We start from the raw sequence: 17,971 nt of genomic DNA, 5'->3' as shown, positions 1-17,971 counted from the left end.
AGCCAATGGGTGGATGGCAGCTACAAACGCACATTGGTGAGCAGAAGCGCACGTATACATTAGGGCCGGGCAAAAAATCAGAACTACGATCATTTATTTGACAAAAAATATATTGCCAATAAACAAAAAAACAGTTCTAGAATATAAAATCTTCCATAGGGTCTCTCTGACAACTTTAAGTTTACATTATAGGATTTGGTAAACGATCATATTATAAATATGCTAAATATTGATGCATTAGTCAGTATCATGTTGAATGCTGCTGTGTTTTGAAAGCCAATGTAGAACCAAGGCATGCTGAGGTAGAAGCTTGTGACGCCATTAAAGATGGGTATTGTAGTTTTTTTTAGGTGTCTCAAAAAGAAATGCACTTACCAAATAAGCCTAGATGAGCAACATTAGGTGAGCCTGTGACACATGCAAGCCCTAGTTAACACACACACATGCACATGCATCTTCATTCCATCAGTTCTCATACTCAAAGCACATCTTTCACAGGTGATTCTGTGCCACTTAATGTGCACGTGGGTGTAGACTGCTATGCTTCCCAGTGAAGTAGACCAAAGTTGACATTTTTTTCATCCATAGAGATGAGCAGATAAAATGTACTCTCAGCGTTTGGTTACCCGCTTCTCTGCGGTTTAAGGTGCAATGTTTGACTCAGACCTGGGCCCTGCTCCAAGACGCAATTTTACCGAGTTGCCTGGCTGCCTTGGCAGAGTGAAACCTGGATCAACCTCAAGTGTGGAACACAAACTGCTCCAGGTTTTACATTGCAGAGCTATCCGGATAATGTGGTAAACTTGCTTCAGGAAACAGTTCATTTATCAAAGGCCTCCGTTATCATCTCTATAAAACCGGCAACAGTAATTGTTTGGTCAGTTTCATTCTGACATATTTTCAGACTTGGTGTTTGTGTCTGTCTGCCCGCTGTTGAATATTCCCTCTTTAACAAACACTTGTCTTTGTGCCGTCTTGTCAACTCCTGCCTCCCCTTCATCACTTTCTTTGTTGCTCCCGAGGGGTAGCCGACTTATCTCTCATATGTAAATGCAACCGCAGCAGCCTTGTCAGTATTATGCATGTGTACCCATGCCAAAGATCACCCCGGTGATCTTGAGGTAGACGGGTGAAAGGCAGCTTTGGGAGAATATGCCGTCTTGGTCCCAAAGGGTCCTAGGATACTAGGAATCAGCCATAAATCTGCGCCCTTCCCTCCTACCTTTTCCTTACTCATCTTCACAGTCCATACATCCTCTCCCCCCCAACCCCCCCTCCCCCACTGCTCTGATAGGCGTGATTGTTGCTTCTCCGCAGAGTAATGACAGGGAGAGAGAGTTGTGTGTGACACCTCCCCGTAAGACTATAAATCTGGCTTATTGAGAGGCCCACCCTAATGCCTTGTCATCCACATGCAACAAAAACAGATTCCAACCTTTACTCATTTATTTCAACCCTTAATACTTTTTTGGTATCAACCAAGCACTGCGCATCAAAAACTGTCCAGCTGTAAATGCTTGTATTAAATATCTGGTCAGATTTGTAATCATGTTTTGGTCTGCTACTTGATTTCAATCTAATGTTAGCTAGTTTTACTATTTTATTTAGGCAAAGGTGTGATAACATTTCAGACCTTTGGCTACTTTTGTCAAATGTAGAAACACAATTGTATTTCTTAAACTACATTTTTTGGTATACTGGCGTAGAATGGTATTGACATTAGTGTGGAAAAAGTTCAACAATATCCTGCCGTAGTTGCATTAACACCATCATGGTTTTATGCTCTTCCCAATACATCCAACAGACCCACATGATTCCCATTCTTGGAACTGATGCTGTAATTATTCTATACCGGTGAACCTTTGCACCCTTATGTTTTCATAAAATAAAATACTCTGAAATATCTTATTGATGCCTTTAGGGATAAGATACACTCCTTTGGTAATAGTCCCTTTGTTCCTCCTTATACATGTTCACTTATATCTTTTTTTTTTCTTCCTGTGTTTGGGAGTTATTTCTATTTTTGCATTAACTAACCTCTTACCTCTTACCTCCACTCCAGTCTCTGTTCGAATATGTTTCACTTATAAGAAGTTGTTTTTTTTCCGATTAGACTGATAAAACTGACCTACAGGTGAGCAGCGTGATTTGAAATGTTGGGAAGTGTGTTGACAAAGAAGTCCAAACATTGTTCATAGTTTGATGACACATTGTACATTCCACAGTGCTTTTCTGTTCAACCCCGTTATAGACCCTATCTCGGCACACATGACCGCATGTTTGTGGAATGTACAGTATCTCCTTTATGGTAACGAAAAGACAGCACCTTATCAGTCTGTTGCAGGATTTTACACGATGGGATAGGTTACCTGAAGGTCTAACAAAAACACACACACACACACGCTGACTCTCTTGCGCCATGGCTGTGTTTACGTATATCCCTCTCTCCAAGGGCCATGTATGTTGGAACTCCCTAGGTAAATATGGGGAGGGTGTGAGAAGAGCTGTTTTGCATACCATGCTGACCTTCCCAGTGGAGTAACATGTTCATCTGTACAACCTTTTGGTTTTCTCTCAAACTTTCAAAGTTGAATCCAATCAAAACCAGCAGTGACTGGATTGCGTTAGCCATAGCAGTAGTTTGTGAACTGGCCGTGTAATGTCCGTGACCCCAGATTGATGTCTTGGGAGGAAACTGTGTGGAATTCTTCACTTTCATCTATGAAAACATTCATTCAGCAGATGGGTCTGGTTTTTTTTTTCTATTGGAGTCATATATTTTTGTTGTAATATAACTGTTCCAACCCTGCACAAGAATGTGCACCTGTTCTGTCCTGGGTTAATAACTGCCTCGACTAGGACTGAACTTAAGTCTTTTATGGTGCTGTAGCACATGACGTGACAGACTGAGCTGTGTGTAGATGATGTAGGTTTGTGGCTTTAGGCTCTGTTGTATGCCATTTTCTTTGCAGCAACACACAGATATGTGTTTCCCCAGGCATGCTAATGGCAATATTCTCTTCAGCTCACACACAGACTGGCAAGTTTATATTGCATCATGGATTGCATGGAATTCAAGTATGATGAAAGAGTAACACCAGTCTCAGTCACTGACAAAATAGACCTCCTTTAATAACTCTCCAGTTAAAGGACTTTCGACTATATGACTTAAATGGCATTCAGTTGCTTCAATTGTACCATTGACAGTTCATTGTGAGGCCTTATTTTGGATTGTACTTCAAGAATGTAAGATGGCAAAAAAAAAGAGGAAAAAAACACGAGTGAATAATTGATATGAGCAGATATGGAAGCAACTTTTAAATTACTAATGAGTTTAGCTTGAAACCTGTGACACTGGAGGCCTGGCATTCCTGACTCCTTAATGACCATGCTTGCATGCACACACGCACACAATCATCTAGGAAATGAGACTGGGGCACCCACTAATGCACCTGCAAAAAACTGGAATATAAATAGCAGATGTTAGCGTAGGCTAATTTTAACTCACATACAGTGTAAATTGCATACTTTAAATTAGTGGGTTTACTTTTACAGTTATGTTACTTTAGAACCAAAGGAAGCGTCATCTTTAATTTTGAATCAGCCTGTCTGCTGTCTATCTATGAAACATGTTATTTTGGCTATGTGATAAGTGGATGTCTGTCTGACCGTATGTGTGCATGTACTCGCTGCACAACCTGTGTGTGTGTGTGTGTGTGTGTGTGTGCTGTGTACATATCAGTTTGACTGGGAACAGAGCAATGTCCTCCTTCCCTGGCATACATTGCTGAGTCAGGTCGGGAGTATATAATTACACATGGGTGCCCATCAGCAGTCTCCGAGCCTCATTTCTCTGCTCAACCAACAATACAAACTCCTGTACTCGCAGGGCTGAGCCTGCAGGCAGCCACACCACTCATCCTGAGCCTAGCTCTCGATGGAGGCCAGCTCTGCCTGGCCTTCCACAGGCTGTGTGAAATCCTGCATTATCACTCTCACCATTAGCTGCTGTCTCTGCGGCTGGATGCATGAGTCAGCGCAAACAAATTCCTGGTCTCTAACGTACTCGCCTCCGCTCGTTTTCCCGGGATTGAAGCGAACAAGTGAATGACTATAATCAAGCCAGGTATGAGTAAGTCTTTCACTCGGTGAGATGAATAATGTTTTATTGTGGCCAGGGCTGTGTAAACTATTGTGGCCACATGCTCGTGGGAGTGTACCTTATTGCCTTTACAATGAAATTCAAAAGTGTGCCGAGGTTTCTTTATATTTCTAAAGTTAGAATAACACAATACCTACTTGTGTGTCAGCATGTCTAAGAATCAAAATCAAATAAAGATTTTTCTTCTCCAGCTTCTCTCTTGTGGTTCAGGCCAGGTTACCATATGTCTGTGTGAGTGCTGCTGTTGATTCACGATATCTGGGATTTCACACTAAGTGCTGTTTTACACAGTGTGACTGTAGTGGTAGTGACAGCCACAGGTGACGGCAAGACCATGTCGAGGCCCGCTTTAGATCGACTGGAGTATTTGGCCTCAACCTTTTTAAACCCTCTTCAATCATCAATTACACGCACAGCGGTTACACAGCTTGTGTGTTTAGTGACTGTACATGAGATGTAGTGGCAAGGAGTTGAATAACCCTATTTGTCCAGCTGATCTGGGATTTGAGTTTGCAACTTTTTTTTTTTTTTTTTTTACTTCTTTTGTAAATAGGGTAGCACTGCCTATATTTGCCCTTGATTAAGAGGCAAACGTGTCCCCTGTGTTAATGAACCACTGATTCACCCTCATCGAGATTTCACACTTGGACGAGCCAGTCCTCATAATGGAGAAGGCTGAAGGCTGCAGCAACAGATCTGTGTATGACGACTAAAGCTTATTAGTGCTGTTTCTGATTCCTTTACGCTGAGTCATTAGCATGTCAATAGAGGAGAGACACAGGCGGACGGGGGACATTTTCAAAGAGTTGGTCGGTCACAACAAGCGTTTGGATTTTGTTCCGAGAAATATTTGCCAAAATGAATGTGCTGTAAAAAAAAAAAAAAAAATGCATTATTCATTAGGTGTGTTGAAGCTTCAGTGAAGCTCCATTAGCAGGGAACCAAGCAGCCGTTCAGTCTAATTAACAAGCTGTGAAGAAGTAGAAGCAACGCAGTCACCATCACTATCATAGTAAAATACACAATTGTATACATACATACATACACATTTGTGCAGCGCAAACTAAAACACACATAACCCAAAAGTAGAGCAAGTACAAGAAGCCACAAAGTGAACAAACTACTTTTTGATGTTTTGTTAACCCCTCCCAGACAAACTAAACCATCCAGCTGCGACTTTATTATTTTTCCTACATTTTACTGGCTTGTAACGTACTATAAAAGTGAATTATCTCCTTATTGAGAGGTAGATGTCTACATTGGAAAGTTATTAAGATTTAATATTGCCCAATAGAAGCCCTCAGATCTTGGATCTGGTTTCCTTGTATACCCAGTGGACCACTCCCTGCTTTCTGACCGCAGGCACTGGAGCCCTGCTAATAATCACTCCTACATGGAAGTTATGGTGTTGTGGACGCTACTGGTGGCACTTGGAGAATTTCGAAAGCATTGCTTTTTTTCATGGCAGATTTTACTTTCAGAAAAATGTCTGATATTGTAAATATGAGATGATGTGTCAAACAATTAAATAAAGAAATGCAAAAAAAAAGAAAAAGAAAACAGCAGGTGCAAGTTAATAATAATGACGATGATGTTTTTTTACCCAGTTGGTTGCTTCCAGCACCACCTGGACACTTCTGGCCAAATGTAAGCATTCACACAGGCAATGATAGAACCCTGAGCCAGACAAGTTGTTTGTATGTGTTTTGAAATGATAAAAATCAGTTGAAATTCCTGCAAGGTACAGCATGAAATTGTGTGTGTGTGTGTGTGTGTGTGTGTGTGTGTGTGTGTGTGTGTGTGTGTGTGTGTGTGTGTGTGTGTGCGTGTGCGTGTGCGTGTACGCGCATATGTTGTATCACATTTTTATGTAGCAGTGTATGAGCAGGCATTAGACATTTTTCTTGTGGCTGTGTAATGAAGCATTAACTGAGAATACCCATGTGTTCCATCACAAGTTTTCCGCAGAGAACCAGTTATAATTACTGAAGCAAAAGGATAATTTTCTGCCATTATGAATAATTATTGTGCTGCACTCAACTACGGGCATGTTGTGGACTTTTCGGTTTGTCTTTGGTCTCATCTGTCTTTTGAGCACATACACTGTGCTCAGTTGGCAGACTGTTAACACTGGATGACGAAGAAGGGGGAAGAGAATGCAAAACGGGAGGCGAGGGAGGACAAAAGAAAGTATCTGTCCTCCCTTTTATTAGTGTTATCTGTGGTAACATGTGTACGCAGCAGAATGGCACTAAAAGCTTGCGTGGCGTGGCAGACGAACCCAGCGATGCCAGGGGCCACAAAAGAGGCAACTCTGTCTGCTGAGTGTGGAACCAGAACAACAATAGTGTCTCTACAGTACAGATGAGACCAGGCTGCTCGGTGCCAGCGAGTTACTGGCTGTTTGAGTGCTTGTGTGTCTCTGCCAACCTGGAACAGAGTGGCACAGAGGCCATAGCTTCTCCCAGCACTGTTCATTGTCCTCAAACAGCACTGTCTAACCTATTATATACACTTTAACCAACCTGGGCCAGGGTCTTATTCTCTCGGTTGATACTGATTGGGATAACTGTTTGTCTACACTACGTTGTATTTCTGTGTGTTTGTCTAATCTGTGTGCGGTTCCAGATCTGAAGCAGTGTGTGATGTACACTCTGCCCTTTGATCCTGCCATTGTTCCCTGGACTTCTGTTGCTGAAGAGATAGCAGAATGATCACTGGAGCAACATCTCATAAAGATAGGCCTAAATGGCATATCTTATTGCAGACACACTTACAGGCTCGTACATGAACGCAAGCACACCCAACCTTTTGACCATTGCACTAGCATGAAAAGGAGTTCTCGCGCACTTGGGCACACACACACACACACACACACAGAGTAAGCACACTCTACAGTATGTACCCTAAGGGCTCAGGCGTTGACAAGCTTCAGTACATTAACCTTTTTCTGATAAGCTTTACTCTTTTCCGCATGTTTCCCAATACTGCTCATGACTAACAGAAATGACTTGTTTAAACTTCTTTAAAGGGTGTGTTTGTCCAGCTGCAATGAGTACTTGTGTGTCTGTGTGTGTATGTGTGTGTGTGTGTGTGTGTGTGTGTGTGTGTTTTGTATATTAGTGTTATTTTGGGGTTCCTATGTGTAAGGAAAAAAACCCAAATGAAGGGGAGAGTAGGTGTTTCCCATGCTGTAGTTTTTGGCACATGGACACTTCTCTGTGCCCAGCTTGTCCATGAAGGCCCATCAGTTCACAGCCCGACACTGTTGCTCACACAGGATGGCACACAGACGAGCCGAATCATGCCCAGGGCTGTGATGCTAACCACTTCTGCCTTCAGTTGAATTCATTGAGGAGCCGGGAGGCTGTTATTGAAGAGAGACAGACAGAGGCACAGACAGGGTGATGAAAGACGCAAAGCGGGTTAGCTGGATGGGTGAGCTATGATGAGAGAGGAGAGGAGGGAATGGCACATGGCTCCAATCACTGCTCCTTTCTCTACCGCTCTCTATCTGTCTATCTGTCAGATGTTTTTCTCCCCCACATTTATTCTCTCCGTTTCTCATTTGCACACCGTCTGTCTTCTTCACTGTCTCTCTTTCTATCCCTTTCATCATACTGTATGACTAGTCTATTTTATTTATTCAATTTAAGCTCCTGAAATGGCTTTTTTTGTTAATGTGCTTGTGTGAGTGTGAGATTTTTTTTCCATTTGCTGATTGCCTCCAAAGTGACTGTACATTTTTCTTCCTTTGAGAAAATATGTCAGAGCATAGAGTTTCAACTGAAACTGTGTCCTGTGTTGTTTTGGGTGGGTGGGGCTCGGGTGAAAGTAGAGGTGGGAGTTGGGATGTGTTTCTCTGTTTTGGGGGTGACCTGAGGTTCAAGGGTGGGGTTTGGAAGTGTGAGTGTTGTCATAGGGATAAAATTATGCGTTTCGGATAACTTTAGTGGCTTAGATTGGAATGGGTGTGTGCATAGTGACTCAAAACACGCGCAAAGCAGTCTGCGGTGGTTTGTTAGGGGTGGGAAAAATGATCAATTTTTACATGCATCGCGATTCTCTCTAGAACGATTTGTTTCTCGATTCAGATAAGTTAATAATCGATAAAAAAAAAAAAATGTGTTGATTTTTATTTAAAAGTTACTGTCTCCAGAAAAAGTACAAATAAGAAAACAGAGTGACTGAACGTGGATAGGTTAATGGACAACAACTTAGGGCGTTTTCACACCGACAGCCTTTAGTTCGGTTGAGTCGAACTAGAGTTTGTTTGCCCCGCTGGTGCGGTTCGTATGGGCAGGTGAGAACGCGGCAATCGAACTCGGACCAAAAGTGGACCAAACAAGCGTACCGAGACCTGCTTGAAGAGGTGGTCTCGGTACGCTTTCAATCGAACTCTGGAGCTTGTGGTGAGAACGTGATCCGTACTCGAACCGCACCAACTAAATGTACTCCGCAAGTCTGAGCTAATGTCTCCTGTAGTCAGGTGTGTTTGGCAATCTGCGATGAAGCAGAGCAGCAAACTGTAGCAGGTTGCAGTCTTTCTATCACAGAAATAGTCACTTGTATCTGTGGTCAAACCAGCTGCCGCTAAAATTGGAGACAGACGCCGGCAGAGCAGAGCGAAGGAGGAGTCAGGACCTTCTTCCTGTATTTACTTTCTTGCTCCCTCTCCCAGACATATCCGACCGAATAAGAGGGCTGGACGTTCTTGCCTGATTTGTAATGACGCATTTTGGTACGCTTGGATTTTTCCAGGTGTGAAACCAAACCAAACCAAACCGACCGAGGGCAAATCGCTCAAAGTTTACTATCTCACCAACTGATTCGGATCAAAGCAAACAAACTACAGGTGTGAAAACGCCCTTAGAGTTTAGGCAAGAGTGCAGAAAAAAACACACACAAAAATGGCTAAAAGGAAAAAGATTTTTTTTTTTGTATATATACACATGATCTAATAAGACATACATAAAATAATTAGGCAAAACACATATAGGCTGTTCATCTACTTTATCACATTACATCTGACACCTTCATGTTCTGAGAAGCCAATTATCCACCTTTGAACATGACTGAGCCTCTGACATGGAAGATTACTGTGAGAGAAGGTGACTTTCACAAGCATGTTTAAGGCTTAAGCATGGAATGACTATAAAATAAAAACCTCAGTAGACAAAAAATGTCATTAAAACTTGTGTGTGACAAATATATGTCAAAATCGCTCAAAAAGCCTTGTCTAGCTGCTTTGTCTAGGAAATGATTAGCAAACTCTGAGTAGCAAACTCAGATTTATTTTTTTTTTTTTTTTTGCATCGATAATCGGTTTAGAATCGAATCGTTGGCCTCTGAATCGGAATCGAATCGTGAGGTGCCAAGAGATTCCCACCCCGAGTGTTTGTCGACAACATTTGCATATCGACTCTGAAACCAAATAGGCTAAAGGCCGTTTTACAGTTGTGCGGAGGCTCCACGCTGAGCTCTCGCTGAGCCAGCGTAAGTGGCCTGATGTTTACTTGTGCGCTGGTGTGTGCGTCGAGCCGGCGTGTGTGTGTGTGGGGAGTGGGTGATAGAGCGAGGGAGAAGTGAGAGAGTGACGGCGATTGGCTTTGGAGCGAGTACTGACTCTAGAGTCATAGTGAGAGAAACAAAGTGTCTCCCCTGTGTTTTCTGACCACGGTGGGAAATCTGTAGCAGGAAAAGTTAACCCTCTCCTTGATTTCACGTTGTTTATGGAGAAGGAGAACCAGGAAATGAGTCGGGGGGGGAAATGCAACGCTACCAAGCCACGGCCGAGCGACGTGCGTCGCTGCGACGTATAGTTACATTTTTCGAGAGGTGCACGTCAGGCTACGGCGTAGGGTCCTGCGTAGACGCAGAGGGGTCTGCGGGGCTATTCGACTTTACGCACAACTATAAAATGGCCTTTAGAGTCACACTCCTATTATGGTCGGCTGGTCGCAAATGTGTTTATTGGCTTCTGCAGTATTTTGAACATAATTTCAGTATTGGTACGCTTCATGATTCCAAGACTACATTTCACTCACAGTGTAAAGTTGCCTCTCCTGCATCTGTATTTCAATGAGAACTGACACAGGACTCTGGTGCTGCACTGTGAAAAGAGCTGGGTCAGGCGGATGTCTGGTTCTCAGTGTTGTGGTGCCTGTGACAAAGAGAATAGACAGCAACCTGAGACTCACAGGCCTGCTTGTTTCCTGTTGGTGCAGATTATCACATTTCACCAGCCAGGAGGGACATGAACTAAGCATCATGGGAGAGTGACATTCTGGGTGATGTTTGTGTGTTTGTGTTCTCATTTAATGGGATTATTACAGAACAAGGAATCTTGGACAGATATGGAAACCTTTAGGTTAGGTACTGCCTGCAAGTTTGTTCTTCTGCAAGCATGTAAATGACATCAAATCCAGTTAGTTAGGACCTCATTTCCCTATACATGCAGACATGTATTTGACAAAAATGTCAAGAGTTCAACCTCTGTTTGAGCTTTGTGAACAGTTTTCTGACAGTTTATTTAAAGGTCCCATGACATGCTGCTTTTTGGATGCTTTTTATATAGGCCTTAGTGGTCCCCTAATACTGTATCTGAAGTCTCTTCCCCGAAATTCAGCCTTGGTGCAGAATTACAGCCACTAGAGCCAGTCCCACAATGAGCTTTCCTTAGGATGTGCCATTTCTGTGTCTTTAGCTATTGAGGAGGAGAGAGGGTGGGGGGCAAGGTGGAGGGTGGGGGTGTGGCCTTGACCAACTGCCACTTTGCTTATTTGAAAGCCATGATGTCTCTCTCTCTCTCATGGGTGGGCCAAATTCTCTGGGTGGGTAAAGCAGAGAAAGGGGAGGTAACCTTGCTCCTTATGACCTCATAAGGAGCAAGATTCCAGATCGGCCCATCTGAGCTTTCATTTTCTCAAAGGCAGAGCAGGATACCCAGGGCTCGGTTTACACCTATTGCTTCTTCCGGTTAACCTCTGTGTGTTTAAAAAAGAAAAAGCCTCCCAGCTGAAGTTAATGATTATCTACTACGACTGACTCTGTGACTCAACCAATCCGGCTTAATTATGTATTGCAACACAGCACACTCTGTGCCCTCTCAAACAAAAATATTGGCATCTCCGCTGTGTCGAAATCTTTGGTGTTTGGTTAGCACTCTCTTTTCAAATCAACTTTCTCTCCAGATGATATCACCACATAGCTCAAAAGAATTTCTATTGCTTGTGATCATCCATGTCGAGCTCGCCAACTTGTTTCTTGTGATCTCCAATCCGCGGGTTCAATCTCCGAGCTGTGCCGTCATTCCCTCCCCGTATGTGAGGTCATGTTGAGCTGTTCTGTGTGATGTTGTTGCCACATCAGATAGGCTGTTGCTCCCCAGCAGAGATTGTGTTTGCTGTGTGAACAGTGGAGACGTAATGGTGGTGCGGGGCAGCCAGGCCAGCGGCAGAGGGAGGGGCGGGGTGAGGGCTTTGTTAAGAAAATCAGGAATTCTTCCGGCTGGCAGATGAAGTCAGTGCATTCCTCCAAAGCAGCTCCCTATAGGCAGCCAGTGGAGCAGAGCCAGGCAGTGAATGAGGGGCAAGATAATGGTGGGGCTCAGTATTAAACACCTCCCATTGAGAACCGGAGAGACAGACAGAAAGAGAACACCATCTGTCCGACTCTCGGTGAAGAGTTGTCTTTTACCCACCTAGGCTACAAAGTTTCATTTACTGTGCCAAGTTCTAAAGATAATCCTAACACCGCCCGAGGCATTTCACTTTTTATGAGCACTGCGGTATTTTATTACCTTGTTATGAAGCTTAGCTGTACAGGACAGACAGACAGACAGACGGACAGAGAGACTGAACATAACAATATTCATTTAGGTTAAACCTGCTTCCAAGACGCATTTCAGGCAACCTGCTGATCTGCTCTATGAAGTCTGATGAGACCCAGTTCTAGTCCTGCTGAGGGGGATCAAACTGAGGGACACACACACACACACACACAAACACACACACACACACACACACACGCTCTATCTCTCCTGCCACGTTTCTATGTATTTCTACCCACACAAACACCCTCTCCCAAACATAGACACACTTGAGTTGCTCCACTTTCCCTGTCCGTTCCCGTCGGCAGTAAGCTATCATAACGGCTTTGAAGGAGGGCAGCGGAGCGTTTAATTGGGTTACAGATTGGCATTTATGCTTCCAGGTCCACAAGATACTGCTGGGGCTCTTAACTAACCAGTCTGTTCTTTTACAACTGGAAAATTGGATTTCTGGATTAATCATCAATCATATCAACACACCTCTAACATGTCCCTCTGTTCTTGCTTTTCAGAGTCCGTGCCATGCAGTGTTGAGTTGAGTCAAGCCGAGCTGAAGTGATCTGTTTTGAAGACCGTCTTACCCTTCGCCCCGTCTCACCTGGTCCCAGATGGAGCTCAAAGTGTGGGTGGACGGAGTGGTGCGGGTGGTGTGCGGCCTGTCTGAGGAGACATCCTGCCAGGATGTAGTCATCGCTCTGGCCCAGGCCATTGGTGGGTACCTCAAACTCTTTTGTGCTTCCAAGCTGTTGTTACTTGGCACCTTGTTTGTTTGCTTGACAGTTTATTTTGTCGCCTTAAGTGATTCGATAACAGCCCTGCAATGACAATTTGATGCAGACAAAAACAAGAGTACTTTTAAGTGCTAAGGTTTCAGCAATCCGGTTCTGCACTTACCTTTTCATTCTCCACTGACCCAAAATTAGTACTCTGTCAAATTCAGTCAGGGGGTCAGTATGGATTTGAGCCGTCTCTCTGTCCCTGTATCCTTTAGTCAAGCCTTACGCTGCAGCAACGTTGAACAACATAAATCCAGATATAGCACTCTCCTCCTTCCATGAGTGAGCTGCCTGCCAAGTCATCAGGGAGGGCTTGTCCTAATTTCAAGGTCCTTGTGGAAACTTTGGTTTATTTGAATTCTTTTTACATGTGTGAGTCTTACGCAGCAGCCTTTTATTCCAATCCTCAGAGGCAGAGATTTAAAGGTATCAGCATCATCACAATGCATTTGATGTTATTTGTTCACTTAGCGCTACTTGCGTCGAAGCAGTGGAAGGAGTCAAACCAACTGCTTGAATTACACTGAAGGAGAAACCAATGCCTCGACTGATTTATGTATTATAAGTTTTTATAGACACTGTGTCTCATGCAGTTTTTTTCAATTTGATATGGTGGTGTTTTAGGGATGGTAGGTTGTGTTGTCTTTCAGTTTGTTAGTATTTCTTCGTACTCACTCTGTGTCTCTCTCTGTCCCCAGGTCAGACAGGCCGCTATGTTCTGATCCAGCGTCTTAGGGATACAGAGAGGCAGCTGTTGGCTACAGAGAAGCCTCTGGAGTCTCTGGCTAAGTTAGGCCAACATGGCGCCGAAGTTCAGTTCTTCCTGCGCCGTACTGGCCCAAGCAGCAGTGACGGACCCAGCTCGAAACAGGACAGACCAACTTCACCCCAACTGCCCAAGCATCCTGAGCCAGAGCCTTTGAAACGCAGCCAGCCTAAGAAAGCACTCACCTTTAACCTGGGGCCATCCACCTCTCCGAATACCAAAGCCAAACAGTTTAAGAAGTCTCCTCGGGACTCTCCAGAGCAAAGAGCCTCCCCTTCTCCCAGCCCTGTATCCCCTCATATTCCATCCCCATCCCCATCCCCAGCACTACCTATAGGCCCATCCAAAGAGGAGGTTTTTAGGAAGGTTCTTCAGCAACAGGAGCGGCTGAGGGCTATGGAGGCCCAGCTAGAAGCCCTAGAGAGGGAGTCACACACATGGGAGCGTCCCAGCCCATCTCCATGTCCTTCACCAGTTTCTGACACTCACTTGAAAGAAGAGATGGACTCTCTGGAGCAAGCGGCGCGGAGGAACCAGGCCGAGCTCGCCCATGAACAGTATTGGGAGGAGGAGCTTAAGGCAGAGGTGGAGAGGGAGCGAGGAATGAGGAGGAAGCTCGGGGAGCTCCACGCCAAGCTCGACGACTGCGGACGGCGGCTCCACAAGTTCTCCGTTCGCGCTGCTCAGCTGGAGCAAGAGATCCAGCGGGAAAGCCAGACGGAAGGGAAAGCCAACAGACCCGAGGAATCCCTCGACGCCGTGAAGGCAGAGCTCCAGAGTCGGGAGAATCACGGGACAGAGCTGGAGGAGCAGCTTTCTGAGACTGACAAGGCTCTGGGGAAGGCAGAGTCTCTGATGCAGGTAAGGAGAGAGGTGACGGTTCTGGAGAAAGGGCTATAAATCCACATCAGCCAGTGTTGTCATTTGAGGGGTGTAGCACAGACCCTCTTCTAGCTATACTGTGAAACTGTATCCCTCTCCTACCTGCACACTGCAGCAGACAAACAACAGTGCAGAGACACTTGAACACATGATTTATTGTGGCATTTTTATATATAATTAATTATTCAAGCAATTCCGATGACATGAATGCTGTATTCTCATATCCTACCTTGTATGAAAAATGTTTACTGTCTAGCCGAACTGGTTTGGCGGGTATCATCTTGTATGCATGTCCTGAACACATGGTTACCAATGGTGTTTATATTACATTGCCAGTATCAACATATTCTTGTACCTTGTCTATGGAAAAAGAGATTAAAGAAGATTGATTTGTAGAACAAAAGCCCCTTTTATTGGATCTACTCAGCCTCAATGTATGGTAGTTTGTGGTGTCATTGTTTGTTTACTTTTGGTGGTTGTCATAGACGCGGCTGTGTCAATAAAAGCCGAACCCAGTTTAAAGTAGACTTGAGTTTCCTCATAATCCACATGAAACCCAAGACTCTGATATCCACTTCATGGAGCTCACTCAGACTAGTTCCAGCCAGTGGAATGAAGAATTAAATTCCTATTTTATTGTAGTATAGCAAACTTTTTAATGTTTTGCCACGAGGAAGTGGAGCACACTGAAAACATTTTTTTTGGTCTAGTGTTTCCATGTCTTCATTAGCAAAGACCAGCCGGAGTCAAAGACCTTTGTGTCCCATTCTCAATCCACTGGGCTACACGTAATAACATGCAAACTGGCTGCAAAACTGATTAAAACTTAACGATAAGCTCATTTGCTTCTCAGTCAGTCATCCTCGTGGGCATGTGTCTGACTCTGCCCGATTGATGCTACAGAGAGAGGACTGTGTCATGATCAATTTGCCAATTACATAGAAAGCATCCTTCTGCACAACAGAGGTATTAGGCTTCTTTTTATTTATTTATTTTTCATATTTCCTGGTGTAATATGTACCACCGTGTCATAACAGGACTGTAAGAGTTTATAATCCGAAAGTAACCACAGAGGCATTTTGCCACCCAGGCAGTTATCGCCTGGAAGAAATTAGATGCTTCTATTTCCTGTAAATTAAATGTTAATATTTGTAACATAATACAGTATAATAAAGCTCAATCCATAGTAATAGAAAGGTGCGCCTGTCTGGCCGTGTCAGTCATCAGTCAGCTGATGGGTCGAGGCTGGTGGTGATGAGCACAGCGTTGCAGTCATTAGGCAAATGGAGGCAGACCTGCAGGTGTGAACTGCCTCAGCAGGCTGCCTCAGTCCGACATCAATTACACCTACGCACGCACGGACACACACACACACAAACACAAACACACAGATGCTGGGGTTGGGGACTCCTTCTGCTGCTCCCTGTACTGTGTGCAGACATTGATTAAGCACAAATGGATAGTCGATTAAGACTGATTGACCGGCCTGTTTGTGTGCATCACAGTTTAATCCGTGGGGGCAGAGGTGATGCCGCTGTCTCGATGGAGCCTCTCTGAACTCCACGTTTTCAATAATTGGAGCTGATGATTATCTTGGCCCCCTGGCATCTGGTCGGATTAAGACGGCTTTGAAATGCAGCAGGCAAATGAGCATAGTAATGTATCGGTCTATATAGGTATATGCCTCAGGCTACTGGAATCTGATGCAATCAGAAAACAATGCTTATGGCAGTTGTGGAACTTTGATGATGATTTATTGTAGCTGAGTGGTTTGATGATAGAGGACAGGCTCTTCCACTGACTGGACTTGTAGACTTTGCTGCCCCCTGATGGTGAAAAGTTGCATGGCATTTACAGTAGAAGAAATGTGACCTAAAGGCAAAATATAGTCCTGCCTTTTAAATACATTAATACATTCTGCTGTCGGTGTTTTATTACGGTTATCATTCAAGTCGTGGAGAAAAGACTTATGTCTACTGATTAATGGGCACGTTTAGCTCATCCCATTTTCATATGCTGCGCCCATTTACAGGCAAACATGGTGTCAGTGTTCAGTGAGTCAGCACTGACTGATGTGAGCTCTCAATCGTCCTTTGTTTTCCTCACTGATCCACTTTTCCATCTCAGGCCAAACAGGAGGAGCTGGAGGAGTTGAATAAGGAGCTGAGGCAGTGTAACCTGCAGCAGTTTATTCAACAGACAGGTGTCCTGCCAGCGCACACTCACTCACGCACCGAGCTTCAGGAGCAACTGGAGCAGTTAGAACTGGCACATCTTCTGCAGGATGGATACAGTAATGGAAGTATGGAAACAAAAAAGAAATATTCGAGCTCAACATTGTGTACTCGGCTGTTAAATCTAGATGACCTGCCCTCTAAACATATTTCTGTCTCTCCATCAGGCCACAGTGTAAGTCAAGTGGAATCGCCACCTCGGCCCACTGCCAAACAGTTCCTGGGACATCCACGCAACCTGCAAAACCCTCTGGTGTCCAGTCTCAACCCTGAGGGTGTGTATGTGTGAGACCCTGCTTCCCAAGTCCATACCGCTCTCCTCTTCTGCCCTGCTCGTCCCCTGGTCCCAGAGTTCCTTGTCCCCATACTTTCTACCCCAGCTTGATTGGGTTTAAGGCTACAACTGCCATTTCTTGGTGTTGGGTAGTGGAAGCAGCTGTATGGTGGAGGTTCCTGCTACGTCTCAGCAGCTTCCCTGTGCTCCACTTTTAAAGGCTGAAAGACTTCTCTTCTGCGCCTTCTTACTCTCAGTCTTTTGCTGATTCCTGTCTCTAACAGCTGATTTAACACATTCCTCCCTCCACTTTCTCACACATATCTGTACACTTTAATTCTGTGGGTCTATCCTTTCATGTTGTCTCTCCTCCCCGACCTCCTCCCCTCTCACCGTTTGCTTCTGGACTAACAGTAACTGCTTCCGTTATACTTTAATACATCTGGGACCTTGCTCCTAACTCTCCCTCCCCCATCTCCCCTCTGTAATACAGAGCGGCCTTCCCACCCTCAAGTCAACAATCCATTGCACGGGGAATGACTGTAGCAGACATTCTGATTGTAGCGCGGTTTTTATACTGTGACATGAAAAGATATGAGACCATTGCCATTTCAGTATGCCTTTGATGTATGAATACTATTTATATGTGAGGGGGGGGGTGTATCTATACAATGCTTTTGTACTTTGGTGACGCTTGACTTCCAAAGAGCAAGAGCCTTTCACGGAAGGGCTCTGCAAAATGTTTTGCACTGTCCCATTCTCTTCCTGTGTGAAGCCTTGGCCCTGGTTGCCTACAGAGAAATGTATCGTCCTGTTCCCTTTCTGCTCTGCTTGAAGACAATTTATTTTAGGAGCTTATAGCTTTTGCCAGTCTATTTTTGTCAAGCTCCATGCTAAAAGACGGGATACATTTCAAAAGCAGTGCAACAAGGCCATGGTTTGTTAAATAAAGATAGATATATCTATATCTATCTAGATATATTTCTTTTCCTCCATTGGGATTGATGCGCCTGGTTCTTTTGCTGTCATCACACCTAACATTTGAC

General features: G+C 44.3%; 1 protein-coding gene across 4 annotated transcripts in view; it reads left to right on the top strand.

Annotated features, from left to right (window-relative positions):
• rassf7a (Ras association domain family member 7a) overlaps positions 1 to 17,971 on the top strand; it is a 36,927-nt gene that overhangs the window by 18,060 nt on the left and 896 nt on the right. For 3 of the 4 annotated variants that reach the window (XM_039808974.1, XM_039808973.1, XM_039808971.1), the window contains 4 exons: positions 12,506 to 12,704; positions 13,468 to 14,396; positions 16,545 to 16,719; positions 16,819 to 16,926. In XM_039808974.1, the coding sequence (XP_039664908.1) occupies positions 12,602 to 12,704; positions 13,468 to 14,396; positions 16,545 to 16,719; positions 16,819 to 16,926 (1,315 nt within the window). In that variant the 5' untranslated portion in view covers positions 12,506 to 12,601. Of the gene's footprint in view, positions 1 to 7,409; positions 7,601 to 12,505; positions 12,705 to 13,467; positions 14,397 to 16,544; positions 16,720 to 16,818; positions 16,927 to 17,971 lie in introns of those variants that run through there. The other variant, XM_039808975.1, reaches the window with a different exon arrangement.

Source organism: Perca fluviatilis, chromosome 8 (genome assembly GCF_010015445.1).
Source record: "Perca fluviatilis chromosome 8, GENO_Pfluv_1.0, whole genome shotgun sequence".
NCBI lineage: Eukaryota > Metazoa > Chordata > Actinopteri > Perciformes > Percidae > Perca > Perca fluviatilis.
This window is presented reverse-complemented; position numbering and strand designations above follow the sequence as displayed.